The sequence below is a fragment of the Helicoverpa zea genome, chromosome 31 (assembly GCF_022581195.2).
Source record: "Helicoverpa zea isolate HzStark_Cry1AcR chromosome 31, ilHelZeax1.1, whole genome shotgun sequence".
Classification (NCBI taxonomy): Eukaryota; Metazoa; Arthropoda; class Insecta; order Lepidoptera; family Noctuidae; genus Helicoverpa; species Helicoverpa zea.
Genome location: NC_061482.1, coordinates 1,956,997 through 1,973,956, shown reverse-complemented (window position 1 = coordinate 1,973,956; position 16,960 = coordinate 1,956,997). Strand labels below are relative to the sequence as shown.

General features: G+C 35.9%; 1 protein-coding gene across 2 annotated transcripts in view; it reads right to left on the bottom strand.

Annotated features, from left to right (window-relative positions):
- LOC124644852 (probable cationic amino acid transporter) overlaps positions 1-16,960 on the bottom strand; it is a 199,589-nt gene that overhangs the window by 164,072 nt on the left and 18,557 nt on the right. For both annotated transcript variants that reach the window (XM_047184462.1, XM_047184463.1), the window contains exon 2: positions 9,772-9,824. In XM_047184462.1, the coding sequence (XP_047040418.1) occupies positions 9,772-9,775 (4 nt within the window). In that variant the 5' untranslated portion in view covers positions 9,776-9,824. The remainder of the gene's footprint in view (positions 1-9,771; positions 9,825-16,960) is intronic.

Here is a 16,960-nt window from a genome sequence, read left to right as displayed (position 1 = left end):
TTTATTCATTTATTAATTGTATCTCCACCAACCAACCAACCTCTCGGGTATGAGGGCGCGAGTTCGATTCCAGGTCAGGCAAGTACCAATGCAACGTTTCTAAGTTTGTATGTACTTTCTAAGTATATCTTAGACACCAATGACTGTGTTTCGGATGGCACGTTAAACTGTAGGTCCCGACTGTCATTGAACATCCTTGGCAGTCGTTACGGGTAGTCAGAAGCCAGTAAGTCTGACACCAGTCTAACCAAGGGGTATCGGGTTTCCCGGGTAACTGGGTTGAGGAGGTCAGATAGGCAGTCGCTCCTTGTAAAGCACTGGTACTCAGCTACATCCGGATAGACTGGAACTCGACCCCAACATAGTTGGCAAAAAAGCTCGGAGGATGATGATGATTAATTGTATCTATCCATTTTAATTAAAATATTGTAATGGTATTTGTACAATGTTAGCAAAACATGAAGGTATTAATGAATGTATTTTATTATGTATAAGCACCAGCTTTACAAATAAATTATTATCTTCGTCTTAAATCATACCTGTATTTTGCGAGCTACGAAGTTACTACGCAGCTACGTAGCTTCGTAGCAGAATTCCATCGAGATAATTCGAGAACGTTCTAAGCACTGTATAGCAGATGAAATTATTCTGACTAAAATTAGATGTAGGTACTTGAGTTCGTACTCCGAAATTATTGATAAAGAGCCAAATTTTGCGGCTCAGCCATCGCTTCGGGCCAAATTGAATTCTTTAAGCAGAATTCTAATTTGTACGTGTTTTATGTACTAAAGATATTTTTCTTGTTCTATCAAATTCGATTTGTGTTGAATTTGAATAAAACGTGTTGCTAAGTTGCGAAGGTCAGATAGGTCACTTCATGTCAAGTACTTACTGGCTTTTTGAGCATAAAAATCCTTCTGGGAAATGGCTAAGCCGATGATAAAAATACCACATTTTCGTTGAAATATTGTTGTATATAAATAAATCATGTTTTCTCTTTGATTTCGTGTGTAAAACCGACGTCAATATGAAATGTCAAATGAATTTAATCCCCGGTACAGAGAGTACGGAGTTACGGCTGTCATTATAAATCAATTCAAATCAATTTCGGTTTTATATCGAATTTGAAATGTATTGACAATTGCTGAGTGAAATATTGTTTAAAACGTTAAAAAATAATATTGAAATGTTCTTTGGAACAAAGGATTACCACAATGTATTTACACTGTTTTATCTAAGTCCTGACTCCATAGGTTTGGCGTGAGCCTCCGACTGAGTTACTGTCATAAAATTAAAAATCTCTACTTACATGTTTTTTTTAAGAAAAATAGTCGCGACTTTAGTTGAGAGCTTCTTCAAAAATTTTCACTAAAAACTTCGCCACTTACTACTATTTCAAATTCTAAACTGTCAACTTGAACGACTGAACATTTTATGAGACTTTACTCAATAATTCAATCAATAATTGATTTGACACGCGGTACAAAAAGGGCAAGATTTTTTCCAACGTTTTTTTCATACTTTCAGCTCGCGAAGGATGCCTGAAGCTAGGAAGATGACAGTAACTTCATTATATGCCAGTCTTGCAAGGCTCTCGTTACGGTAAGTTTTTATAAGTACGGGACTACAGATGAAAAATAGGTGTTGCGCTGTTGTGAAATTGAATCAGCTATTTACGCGAGGAAAGGCGTTTGGCGTTATTGATTTTGTTCAAAAGGGATTGAGGCATGAATTTAGATCAAGTATGTATATGTGATTTTTGCTTTCGTAGGGGAAAAGATGTAGGTAACTTCACGTTGTATCCAGTAGTTTTTTGACTTTAAAATGTATTTGGCAACAGTGGCGCATTGCTAGTATGATGACGTCATATGAACAAACATTATAAAGAGGAATATTTATTTATTTTATCGTTTGTTTGTTTGAGCTTTCCGAAACTACAGAGCCAATTATCTTCATATGACAGAGACGCAGGTAATTAGTGAAAAAACAACATGTAGTGCTCACAATATTAAAAGCACAAATTAATATGCAGTTCTCAGAATTTCAATTAAAAATATGACACATTTATTTTACGACCATATTTTCCATTTTGTCACTACTGTAAAGCTTGCGACACTTTAAACTTTAAAATGTACTGAAACCGGCGCTGAAAGAACAATATTTTACAGTCTTTGCGAGATTTTGCAAAGGCTTAACATATTCCGCTATTTCAACACAGCATCAATTTACTCTTAGTTGGGATAAGAGTATCCGCACATTGCAAACTTTTGGTCGGCCGATAGTTTGGTTGAGCTCATAAACCAGTATGAAGATGAATGGTAGTACGCACATTACAAAGATCAGGTATTTAGACGTTGTCAGACCGACTGAAAACTTTGATTGGAATCAAGATTTTCTTTGTAATATTATTTTTCTTTAGAGAGATTTTTGCTGTCGACTGTCGGCCGACTATTTAGTTTGCAGTGTACGGGTACTCTTAGTTGGTATAAAGCGTAGGTTTAGCATACCAGTTCGTGAATATTTTACTTATCTTGATAACCGAGATCATGTATATTGTACAAGCTATTTCTCGTACAATCGAAGTACTATAGTGTTATAATGAATTTATAATGGTATGATATTACCTGTTCAATATTGATATACAGAGTGTGTCGTTCATAATCACATTAAGTCCTATCACATATACTTTATGATATTTTATGGCGAATTGTAAAAAAAAATAACCTAATCCATTCCGTGGTTTAACCACAGGAGTCATATTTCGTTTTTATAATTTACAACATCATATGTGTAAAGCAGAGATAAAGTTAGGAATATTGAATGTTTTGCTCAGTTGACAGCTGTCAGTTTTCAAGGGAGAATTTCAGTTGTTTGTAATGACTGACTTTTATATGGTGTTCTAATTTTCGCACATTTTTATTCTATTTACTTTGTTTGAAAAAATCATTTTTTTATTTTTACGTATATTTCTTTTTTATTTCTGTTAATCGACATATATTTACCAGTATATTAACGCATTTCATTTAATGTGATTATGAACGACACACCCGATATATCTATACTTTCAGGATAATATTATAAAGTGGAAACACTTTTGTTTGTTTGTCCTGTACGCCGATAAAATATAGTCTATGTCACACGGGGATAGAATACCAAAACTGAAACAATTTGTCAAATTAGTTCGGAGCTTTTAGGATGCAAACAAAACAAAAAAATCCCTTTATTACATTAGTGTAGATTATAAGATTTTATGATAACTATTATTTGTACTCAACATTTGAATCATTAGGTATAAGGAAATTCTTGAGACGTTCCAAATGACAATACCACAAAACCACGGAATCGAACAGACACTACAGATAGGCTTGTTACGGAACCCCTTATACTTAAACTAGCTGATCCTGCGGTTTCACCCGCATCCTAACAACCGGATAACAGTAGGAAATAGTATGTTTTTTTTCAGGCTTTAGACTGTCTAAGATTTACGTTTGGATCGGGTCAGGAGATAGATAGATTGTACACCAAGAAAATTAATAATACATGAAATCACAAGACTCAAAGAGCACAATTGGCATGAAGAGTAAAAGCTTTTGATTTTCTTTGGAAATATCCAACATAGTTGGGAAAAAGCTCGGAAGATGATGGTAAATGAAATATTATCATCAGGCTTATTATCGCCCACTGCTGGGCACAGGCCTCCTCTCACACGGCAAAGGATTGAGCGTATCATAAAGATTGCTCGATGCAACGATGTATTATTTAGCCGCAGGTAAATGCTAGTCCTTAATATTTTATTCTATAGTCAACTTTACACAAAATTGACGTATTTTCTTCAACAATGACACAGCAGTTTTACAGTTTATATTACATACAGGCGAGCTCGTTTGAACGGCAATATTCTATTATCAGCAAGTTCTTTAATAAAACGTTCGGACGGCCAAGTTGTGACAGTTTTTAATTTGTTATAAGAAAGGTAACGTTGTTAGAAAGTAATGGCTGCGCTGTATGAAACTTTTTAGTAATTTAATATTTTCATCGTGTAAGTAAGGTGTCGAACGCGTATGTGTTTGTGACTTAAAATCACAGAGTTTAAGAATCTTAAGATTAATCTTGTGAAAAGAGTCATCTGAAGTATGTTTGAATAAAAACAGGAATTTATATAAATATACAATATACATTAGTATAAAGTACATTATAGATATAAAGTACAAAAAGGCCAAATAACAGTTCTATAATATTTAAGCATTATAATTAGAATCTTCGAAAGAGATGTTTAGCAAACATATTTTTTAAAAGAATATCTTGATTCCAATCAAAGTTTTTAGTCGGATCCATACCATTTATCATCATACTAAAGAAAGTTTTCAGCGTGTGGGTATTCTAATTCTCATTCTAATTCTCTATTAGAATATAATAGAATGAAATTCACAGATTTATTAATGTGTAAACATGAATACGTAACATACACAGGCATGCTAAATCTTACAATAATGTTCACAGCTAGCAATCATGTTTGGCCTTTCTGGCATACAAATGGTAGAATCCGCGGTACACAACTAGTTAACTAACATTGCAAAGACCTTTGTTGTCCACAAAGGGCAGTAGGTGTTTGTTTGTTTGCCCATTTATTTATTATTCATGAATAACAGCTGCTGACGTTATGCCAAAGCATTGTACCATTGTACCAATAGTATGCAATTACATGGTAGGTACAATTTCCCACCGTCGAAGTAAAGTACCTATTATCATGAATATATTATGATATGATATCACCTGTTTGATGTTAATCTATACTTTTATGCTAATTGATAAAGAAGAATGTTTTTTTGCTTGTTTGTTTGTCCCGTACTGGGACAAAATATAGTCTAGATAATATGTTAGCCGGGGCTTGTGTAGCTTTGCTATTAATATTTCAATGTTAGCTAGTGTAGCTAGCTAACATTGAAATATTATAGTGGACAAGTGCTACTCGAGCGCACATAAGAAGTGGTACTAGATAACGTACATTAAAGTTTCTATATATCAACGAGTTTTAAGTATATAAGTATCTATCGGCCTGTGTATAAATAAAGGCATTTTATTTTTCTGAATTTTTCACACTTAACACGTTCAAACAAATTCTATGTATATCAGATTTATATATTTAAATGAAAAGGTTGGTTAAATCTCAATGAATAACAGAAAATGCACGATGTAACCAAAAATTTTGAACAAAGGTCAAAACTAATGAGAATTCGCTAGGCGGATAAATGAAACTTAATAAGTATCATAACCGAAATGAACAAACGGATCAACAAAATTTAAACTGCGTGTAATTAAAACAGAAATCTAAATATAAGCCGATGATGAAAACGTGAAATAATTACCGTTACGTCGAATTCAATTCCCATTAACTGTAATAAGTAATCATTATTTCAGTTATAACTAATTCAAATAAGTACCTACAGGTAATTTTAATCAGTATATAGGAATTATTTGTGTAATCGTAACAATTAATCCTTACTAATATTATTCTACATTCGAAAATTATTATCTGTCTATCAGCGATTTGACGCCAAAACTACGTAACGTATTTTAAGAAATCTTCATAGATAGTCTAAAATTTGAGAACGGATATAAGCTACTTTTTGCCTAGGTGCAGTAATAGAATTCCTAGGGACGTGGAAAAAATCTAGTCATAGGTACACTACCTATATTGTATCTTCAAGGAACAATGATTTACCCTGATTTCTGAGCACAGTCTTTATTAATGTAATGTATGCATGACCTGACATTCAGTTTGTAATAAATCAGACTTTAAACAATCATCATCCTCCGAGCCTTTTCCCAAACTATGTTGGGGTCGGCTTCCAGTCTAACCGGATTTAGCTGAGTACCAGTGCTTTACAAGAAGCGACTGCCTATCTGACCTCCTCAACCCAGTTACCCGGGCAACCCGATACCCCTTGGTTAGACTGGTGTCAGACTTACTGGCTTCTGACTACCCGTAACGACTGCCAAGGATGTTCAATGACAGCCGGGACCTACAGTTTAACGTGCCATCCGAAACACAGTCATTGGTGTCTAAGATATACTTAGAAAGTACATACAAACTTAGAAAAGTTGCATTGGTACTTGCCTGACCTGGAATCGAACCCGCGCCCTCATACTCGAGAGGTTGGTTCTTTGCCCACTAGGCCACCACGACTTTAAACAATATTTAGTAGAAATGAAGCAAACTCAAAACAGGAGCATAAACTACCAGCAAATATTAAATATCTCTTGCTTCCAGTTTTTCATTAAAATCAGTCAACGATTTAGTTTCGAAGTTATGCTCGCATCGCTTTGGGAAGACGCGAGACTCCCGAGTCTAATACCTGCCTTTTAGGGTTCCGTACTCAAAGAGTAAAACGGGCCCTATTAATAAGTCTTCGCAGTCACTCTGTGACAGGACAGGAAAGTCTGTCTTCATAAACCATGGTAAGAGAGACAGTTATTGTTTACAGAATATTACCGCCGCTGTAGTCAAATTCGAATAAATTTAAATTAGAATGAAACTAATATTTTATGTGGCTCCCAAATAATGGGAGTAGTTTTATAGATAATGGTACAGAACCCTTCGCTACTGCAACTCGCGCTTAACCAGGTTTTTCTACTAAAGCGCGGAGTTAAGTTATTTTTATACAGCTTTAAGCCTGGAAGAGACACCGCCGTACCTTCAATAAACATATTACATTTTCTTTGATATAAATTTAATTTAAAGCCACTGCAAACTCGAGATACCGTCTTACGTAGCTACCACAAATTGTGGCTTGGTATTTTGAAGAGCCAGTTTACGATGCAATCTTGACAAAGTTTTTAGGTATAAAATGTTAGATTTTGAACACTAAGAATATTGTAGATAGTCAATTTCCTTTCTGAAGACTACAATATGTTAAAGTTAGATTTGATGTGCACTAAACAGTATTTTTAAAAATCGATTCCAAAAAAATGGAACGAATCCAAAAAATGGATGTCATAAGTTTGACAGCAATGTGTCTGTTTGTAACAATGTAGCAATAAAACGGATGCACCGATTCGGATGTGTTTATATTTAGTCAAAAGCTGATTTACCTCAGCGATTTCTAGATGCGTTTCATTTAAATCCGCTTTACCGTTTTAAAGTTATAGGATATTTTGTCAATCTCATCTGAGGAAGCAGATATCCCTGGCATTATAACATTATATCTTTTTTACCTTACACAACGATAAATTTAAAAAAATATATGCAGAAGAACGTTCTAAAAAAGCAAGGAAATGACAGTAACCTTCATTTTCTTATGAATTATTGATGTTGCTTATGTTAGCAGCCGCCCATTATAGGTATATTCTCACTGACCTACATTATATAATTATACTTTACACAATTTTTATATACCTATAATTATGGCTGTTTGTTGATTTTTCTGTTCCTTTTATAGAAGATCGATCAAGGTGGTGTTGTAGAGGTCAGTAGTCTACAGTAGACTTGTCATCTGCATAGACTTTTTCTAAATGCTGGTAACATTTTAATATGTACCAACTCCGGCTTATCCTTAATTGCATTCGATTTATTTCCAGCTACTTTTCAGTTTGTTAACAAACATGAAGTTCGAACCGCAACAGTTACACCTTGAGTTAGAAGTAAAGTTTTCTTTAACTTTCAGGACCCAAAAAATCGATCAGTGATGTGCTTTTCAAAATATTGGTAATAATTTTAGAACCGTGGACTGCTGAATAACTTGTTGTCAGCCTGATGTTTGGTTGCTATTTTGTAAGTTATCGTGAATCCAATTTGCTGTCAGTCTAACACTATTCGGATTCCAAATGGTTGTAATGTACGCATAACCATACTTCTGCTTAAGTACCTATTAACAATGAATTTCTATAACCGATCAATCTTAGATTCAATGTTGGCATTAGCTCCATATAACTTATCTCAAGCAATCTCTTATCGTACAACAAATAGATAGATTGCTTATAGAAACCCTTACTAAGACCTTTAACAAACAACATAATCTTCAACAAAGAATTAAAACGCAAACTATTTCATAAAATACCTCGTTAAAAATAATATTTAATACTTGCATTGTTTAATCCTTCTACAAAGAATGTTCAGTAAAATGTGATATTGTAAATTATATTCACTCACGTATTCTGTATTATCATTAGTACTTGTAAACGGGGATTAATCACGTTTGTGAGGTGAGCTATGACAATAGTGGCGGTGCACGACCTTCGTGGTTTAAGTGTTCTGGGATCAGTTAGGACCTGGTTAAATGGTGGACTTTGTTACTGTTTTATGGTGTAATCTTGTCTATTTAGACATGGATTAAATATTGCTGGTATTTAATGGCTCCGACACAAAACTGTGAACTTGCATCGCATCGCAAATATCCACGAACTCGAACGAATGCATCGCAAGAACGTCCGATCTCATTCGTTTAGCGCATTCCTGTATTCATCATACAAGGTGACGAAAAACTCAAAAACTCTTCAAATGAAGATAAACTCATTCTAAAATATATATTTTTTTAATTGTTCTCAACCAGTAATTTCGAGAAATATTTCACGTCAGTTTTGTATGGAAGTATGATGAGTTATGGTGTTAGAAGATTGTCTCTCAGGATGACTGTAGAATCGCGACACTTAGAGCTCTGCCTCACTAGGACGCCATGGCGACGTCGCCAGCGGCACAGGTCTGGCTACTTCTGGCATCCAAATGTCGCCAAGTCGAGTGGCCATGGCGTCTCGACAGTCAATTGTTTACGTCGTCGCTGAAGAAATTGCACGCTGTCTGGCGACCACACTGGCGACTGAGTGAGGGAGGTGCACCTTACCGCGTACAATATAGTGGCAACCGTGGCATCGTCGCCAAGCTGCCAGAGTAGCCAGAAGCCACGTAGGGAACTGTAGCTCGTGGCCACGCCTCCAATTTGGCGACGTTGCCAAGTGAGTTAGGTTCCATACATTTCAATACTAACTGCTTGGATACGTAGCCGGCGACGTCGCTATTGGCGTCCTAATGAGGCAGGGCTCTTAGAGCTCTGGCTCACTAGGACGCCATGGCGACATCGCCAGCGGCACAGGTCTGGCTACTTCTGGCATCCAAATGTCGCCAAGTCGAGTGGCCATGGCGTCTCGACAGTCAATTGTTTACGTCGTCGTTGAAGAAATTGCACGCTGTCTGGCGACCACAGTGGCGACTGAGTGAGGGAGGTGCACTTTACCGCGTACAATATAGTGGCAACCGTGGCATCGTCGCCAAGCTGCCAGAGTAGCCAGAAGCCACGTAGGGAACTGTAGCTCGTGGCCACGCCTCCAATTTGGCGACGTTGCCAAACCGTCGCCAAGTGAGTTAGGTTCCATACATTTCAATACTAACTGCTTGGATACGTAGCCGGCGACGTCGCCATTGCCGTCCTAATGAGGCAGGGCTCTTATGGTGTAACAAATTAATTATTAAAGTTAGACAGAAACAAAATACAAATGCTACTAACTAGGCCCAAGAGCTTGGTTCAGTCGACGTCCGGTTTTCTTAAAACGATTCTTTTCTAGAAAATTGAACGTGATTTATAGCAAACAGTAAAGTTGTTTTGGTGGTACTAGCTCCTTGTAAAGCGCTGGTACTCAGCTGAATCCGGTTAGACTGTAAGCCGACCCCAACATAGTTGGGCAAAGGCTCGGGAGATGATCATGATCAGTTGTTTTGAGAAAACTGACTTTTATGTCGACCGTGAACTTAAACATAAAGTGAAAAAAAGTATGACTTACTCATATCTTCTTCTTGAAGTAACGACTCTCTTTCGATGCGAAGAGTAGTTTACCTGTAAAAAAGCAAAACAATATGGTAGAAAATTGCATACATGTTGTGGTAATTATTTCGTGGTATTTCCAATGGCGACAGAAACCAACGTACTGAACAAAAACCAGCACTCAATAAGCTATTAAGCGAAGTTAATTTAAAACTTAAGCTGGTTACTCATAATGGAAATACTACGTGGTGTCAACCGCGACCCGAGGACACTCTTCCCGCACCTGAGCAAAAAGTAGCCCATATGTTATTATTCTGTAATCTAAATATATGCTTTTCGGTTGATCGTTCGTAATGGATAACTCAAAAACAAATCAATCGATTTTAAAAATTCTTTCAATGTTAGTAATCTACGTTGTTTCCGAGTAATATAGGCTATATTTTATCCCAGTATTTGCAGTAGTTCCCATGGGACTGACACAAAAAAAGGGACAACTCAAATACTATAATCGCCCCCCATCTATGGTGCCCAAAGAGCATAATTTCAGAACTAAGATTGAGGTGACTTACAACTAGAACCACTTAGAAGGCAAATTACCTTCAAATCACTGGCTTAAGTCAGCCTCTACGTTCGCAATAGCATACAAACTCTTGTTCAAATAGCATAAACAAGATACCAAACAGAATCAATTATAAGATCCAGTAACGACCCCTCTCAATATTCAATCTATCTATGGGTTTGCTTATACAACAGATAGAATTTTGACATTAGCCCCGTATAAGCAAGCGTAGCCAAGTAATAGTACAACCCGCATTGAGCAAGCCTAGTGATTAACGCTCAATCCTTCTGCGTGTGAGAGGAGGCCTGTGCCCAGCAGTGGGACGATAAAAAGGCTGTAACGTAAGTAATGTCGAATTCGTATTTCAAGTAAGCCAATGACTGTGTTTCGGATGGCACGTTGGTCCCAGCTGTCAGGTCAGATAGGGCCATCGCTTCTTGTAAAGTACTGGTACTCAGCTGCATCTGGTTAGACTGGAAGCCGACCCCAACATAGTTGGGAAAAGGCTCAGGAAATGATGTATCTATAGCAAGCATAACCACACGTAGGTAGAATATAGGGAAAGGCCGTAATACTAGTAAATAGAGGATATATCAAACACAGCTTGTAGTAGTTAGACTACAAATATACGAAAATTTTAATAGTTCTAAAACAAAAGAGTTGCAGTGGTATTACCTAAAATGAGTTTTTGACTGCAATTGAAATGTTCTGAAGTGCTATTTAGGAACTGGGAACAATGTGTATTAACTATAGTGAAGCTTTGATCTGGAGTTCAGCTTTCCTAGATATTAAATTTCCTTTGACGTAGTGGATATTTGTCAGGATTTGAAATTCACAAATCCTTCCATGTTTTGTCATTGTCACGCGGGTCGTTCTCGTGAAATGAGTTTTGTTTGAACTGCGTGCGTGAATTTTTAGTTAATATTAAGATTTTAATTTTAGGACAGCGAATCTGGATTCTCAATGCTTGTGCTTGTAGGACGAAGAAGCAGGTACCTTCTCTTTTTGATAAGTGGAAAATCATGAATCTGACATTTTTTTCAAAATGTGTCTGCCATAGTTTGATTACCAGCATGCCATTATTATTGAAAAAAATAATAAGATACTGCAAGAAATGCTTTTTAAATAAACACAGAACTTTAACCTAACCGAATAACTAAACAAAAAACCGGCCAAGTGCGAGTCGGACTCGCGCACGTAGGGTTCCGTACCATCCAAACTAATATTATATATATATTTATGGATATCGAGCAAAAATTAGCAAAAAAAATACGTTTGTTGTATGGGAGCCCCCCAAAATATTCATTTAATTCTAGTTTTCAGTATTTGTTGTTATAGCGGCAACAGAAATATATTATCTGTGAAAATTTCAACTCTCTAACTATTACGGTTCATGAGATACAGCCTGGTGACAGACGGACGGACGGACGGACGGACGGACAGAGGAGCGAAAACAATAGGGTCCCGTTTTACCCTTTGGGTACGGAACCCTAAAAAAGACCTAAACAAAATATTTCCCTTAACTACATAAAAACGTGTTCTCGAATAAATTAAACCGCGCTAAGCACTGCATTATTTACTTACTCCGCTGTAAATTCACTTTTCTAAGTCAGATAACATAATCTGAAGTCGAGCTAACCAAAGGCGTCTCAACTATTATCTTAGTGTAAATTCCGCAAACTTGAGTCTACTTCATCTGTACCTAGATTACTTTAAAAACAGACTGCAGACTTTTAGTCGGCCGATAGTTTGTTTGGGCTCGTAAATCAGTATGAAGACGAATGGTGGTACGAATATTACAATGATCAGGTACCTATTTAACTGGTATCAGACTGAATGAAAACTTTGATTGGAATCAAGATTTTCTTTAAGCCTACATGCACATTGCAGTCTAAATAGTAGGACGATGGGCCGGTGGTAGGAAAAAAATATTTTTGAAAAGTCGTGAATTCAATCAAAGGTTTTAGTCAGTTCTATTCCGTGCAAATACCTGATCGTTGTTACGTGTGTATTTCGTATCATCTTCCTACTGATTTACGAGCCCAAAGCAACTATCGGCGGACTAAAAGTTTGAAATGTACGCGTACTCTAAAGGAATTATTTACTGGGTAAGTCTAAAATGCCTGGGGAGCTTTCAGGACTGCTAAAAGGTACCTTTAAAGAAGTTTAATGTGTTATCAACATTCCCCGCGAAGCTTAGCTTTCAGGTTCCTGTAGCAGAAAATATACTAGGTGTATTTTTTACGTCAAAGAAAACTTTGTAAGTATATGTATTCTGTTTTTCTTTTTTGTCCGTGTAAATAAAGTGAAGTGTATTCTTTTTTTTTCTTTTGCGCTTAAAATAATTGCATTATTAGTTAAAGGTAAAAATTAATTTGGGGCAGGTCTATGATGGTTTAAAAAATTACGGACAGGGTCTGTCAGACACAAAATTTCCAGAGGAAGAAAAATCTTTGAAGATTTTTTATTTTAAGTGAAATTCATTAAAAAAATAATTAACAAATTGACTAAATAATAAATGCGAAAGCTTCAACAAATGAATTTAAAAATTACAATATGAAATTAAAATCCACTTTGTATTGAAGATTTTCTAAAAATGTTTTCAAGTCATTTCAAATACTTTTACCTAGATATCTGCCGTGGTTGATCTTTTTGTCCAACATAATAGATATAATTCTTATAGCTATAACTTCATGATACATCATTATAAATTGTAAGAACATTTGATTATAACAACAAAGATACATGAATTTTAATTAAAAATATATACAGTAAAACCTCAATTTATTCTTTTGCTTCTGTATTGACAATGGCGGAAATCCTCCCTATAAATAATGTAAGCCTTTACATATTCAAGCGACGTTCCGCCCACAAGTACATTGGACCAGCATCCGATATTCGCAACCCTATACTATACATAGAAAGCATAAGAACACATTGCAAACTTTTAGTCGTCCTATAGTTTGTTTGGGCTCATTATTTTATTTCAGGTTTTTAGCCAGTATTAGAACTATTGAAAACTTTAATTATCAAGATTTTCTTAAAAAATATAAATATTTTGCTAACCATTTGGCAAATCTGCAGTTTATCACATTGGTCCGATGTTTGAAAAAATATTTTTTTAAAGAAAATCCTCAATTCAATCAAAGTTTTCAGTCGTACTGATACCGTCTAAATACATACCTGATTTTTGTTATGTGCGTAATACCATTCATCATTAATGAAGTGCACTATAGTTCGGCCATTCAGAGAATGCGTTCCTGACACGTCGCGATTGAACTGACGACGTAATAACATTCATTGATTATTGATATAATAATGTTGTTTTAATGCTCCTCAATTGTTAAAACGGTAAACAACCAGCAAAAATATTTTTATCGTAACTGCAACGCCATTGCAAAGTTACGTCGTCAGTTCAATCGCGACGTGTCAGGAACGCATTCTCTGAATGGCCGAACTATAGCTTATTTTGAAGCTACTGCTAGTGCATTGGGTATCAAAACTGGACCAAATCCGTTGACCGAACAAACCTTCAGTGTGCGAAAGCTCTTAAGGTCTAAAGTATATATTATTATTTACGACCGCACTATCCTTACTAATCCTTTGTTCAAGCAAAATTTTAAATACTATGAAAAAGTTTTCAGATAGAAAAATATAAGATGGACATATTTTTTAAGCACCACGAATTCCCAATTTTAGAATTTCCAAAAATATATTTAATGGTACTTCTGATTTTTACTTTAAAAGCCGCTGCAGGCTTATCCCTTTTATCTCTGAAATATTTTGTTAAAATCCATTGTGTATTTTTGAAATTTTACTAACTTTTACATACCATTCGAAAAGCCGATTACGTAATGGTGGTTATTATAACCGAGTTTTATGGGTAAAATGCGTCCAGATAAAATGTAGTAATATAGACTCCAGTGCGCTTTTCGAAACAGGTAGGAACTCGCTAAGAGATGGATCAATTCACAGACCGACCGCTCCAAACGTTGCTCATGCAAGATCGATTGACCCACGAGGCTAATTATCCACGAGCTTCTTAATAGTGACTACAATATATTAAATAACTCATCTCCCTCTGTAGTACAGAATAGTAACTGTATCTTTCTATCGTCCCACTGCTGGGCTGCGGCCTCCTCTCACACGGAAAAGGATTGAGCATTAATCACCACGCTTGCTCTATGCGGGTTGGTGCTTTCAGACTTTATAGTCCAGGCTTCCTCAAGCCACTTCTTCTTCAGCCACTAGACCAGTACAACTTTTTATTTCAGCCATTTTCAAACTAATTTATATAATATAGAATAGTAATAAAAATATATTATATCAACAAAGATAGCGTGTTCGTGGTCTTGAAATCTGACAAGAGAACAATGCCCACGATAGCGAGAAAGGCTATTTGACAGAAGATACGTATCGCAGGCCTTTTGTGTCCTTCACATGCAAAGATAGATACGAAATGTTTTTACTCGCGTATCGCTTTGGACAAATTTACATGTTATTTATAAAACAATTTCTTGTTGAAAGTTCACGGTTCTTAAGTGTAAAGTTTAAATTATGTCTGTTTTAGTGGAGGCTTGTGTTTTCAGGTTTATAATTAGGTTATACATAGAAATTATAAATATTCTAGATACACAGATATGAGAGTTTTAACAAAATGTTTCTTCACTTTTCTATGGTATTGAGATTACATAACAAAAGAAAATGGTGTCTATGGAGTTTCTTGCCGGTTTTTCTCCATAAGACCCACTCCTTGGAACCGTGCAACCAGCTATTGACGCTTCTTAAGAATCTGTAATAGGTCTATATGGAATAAAAACCTTTGATTTTGACTTTAACATAGTCTGGTGGTATTTAGTAACAATAATTCTTTTTCCCACGATTCGATTTCAGTTTTTCATTACATAAAGCGGGAAAATGTGCGATTTGTATTTCCATATGATGTTTTTGTGAATCGTAAAAAGGTATTCATGTAAATAATTTGTGGTTTAATTTGTGACGCTAACATAGGTGTTTCATTGTGTACAATTAATTGGCATTTTAATTAGTTTCGATATAACACAATGTTAGTCATTTTACAGTAACGGACATTACTAATTATGTGGTTAGTGAAAATTAACCGCATTTCGATAATTGTTTCATTGTTTATTTCAATAATGTTTTACGTTTTAGCTCATAGTGTTTTTAAAAGGACAAAGAATCATTATTGAAACATGATATTATTTCCAAGTTTTTTTTTTAATAATTATAAAATAATTATTGCATTAAACTTCAACTGTCGTATTTCAATTAATACTTTCAAAATACTCACCTTAACTTCAGTAAGTACTTACAAGGTTTAACAGCATAAAATTCTTCTATCAATTCAAAACTTTTACAACCAGGTACTTTCCTAAAAGGTATGACTATGAATACGTACCAACTTAGGAACACCTATGAATACCGGTTGCCGATTGCGAAACTTCGAAAATGCATGTAACTTACTGCTAGGGAATAACTTGCTGAAAAATAAATCGGCACGAGAGAAAGTTTCACTTGCATTTGATAGGTTTGATTCGAAGATATTTTATTCTCATTTTTCAAAAGATTCGCTTGTAGAACTAATGGAAAGTTGGCATTTTCCGTTGAATATCTCGATGTAAATCTGCATTTTTATTCCGGTAGATGGAAGATAATATCGGATTCTTATTATAAATAGGTATTTGGAATTTGAATTCATAGTCGTGGTGGCCGCGTGGGTAAAGAACCAAACTCTCCAGAATCCAGTAAGTCTAACGACCTGTCTTACCTTAGAGGTATTGGGTTTAGGCAGTCGTTCCTCGTTAAAGCACTGGTACTCAGCTGCTTACGATTACACTGGAAGCCGACCCAAGATAGTTGGGCAAAGGCTAGGCAGATGATAAAGAAGATAGAAAGACATACACATAAACACAAATTACACGTTAAAACATGCCTCTTTTTCTTTTGGCAGTTGGGTAAAAAGAAAGTGAAGTAAAAGGCCCTAGCTACAATCGGGTCGACTCTCTATTCCCGGCTGTTAATCGAGTGTCATTGAAATGAATGTTCTGCACTGGGAGTGACCGTGCTGTATTGTTCTATTAACAGACAAACGGACAGACAATATATGTACCTACGTATATATATAGTTGTTACTACCCACGGAGGAAGGAAATACAGTGGAGATGCCATAAGGATGGTAGGTCTGGCGGCTTCTTGTAGGTCAAGTAACGCAAGAGAGGCGTGATCAGGTGCTAGAACTAACTGCATGTACTGGTTCAAATTAAAAAAAAAAATCTGTCATTATCGGTCTTTATTGTTTGGTGATTTTATTTTGAAAATATGTAATGGGCGGTTCCATAGGAGGCGTGTAAGGGCGAGCTAGTAAAGTTCCTCATCGCCCACATTTTGGTGCCCTACTTTCTTAAGTGATTTTGCTGTATGATATCTCCGCTAGATATTTCATTCTCCGTGTTACTACTGCAACGTCGGCGTCGGATGGGGTTGGTGTCTGCGTGAATTTACTTTGTAGTTTTTACACGACTGTGGGAATGTTTTTATTGAATTGTTTGTAGAAGCATTCTGGAGAAACTTAGGGATTGTTCACACCAAACGTATTGTCCGCCGCTGACTGTGAGTATACTCACTGTCT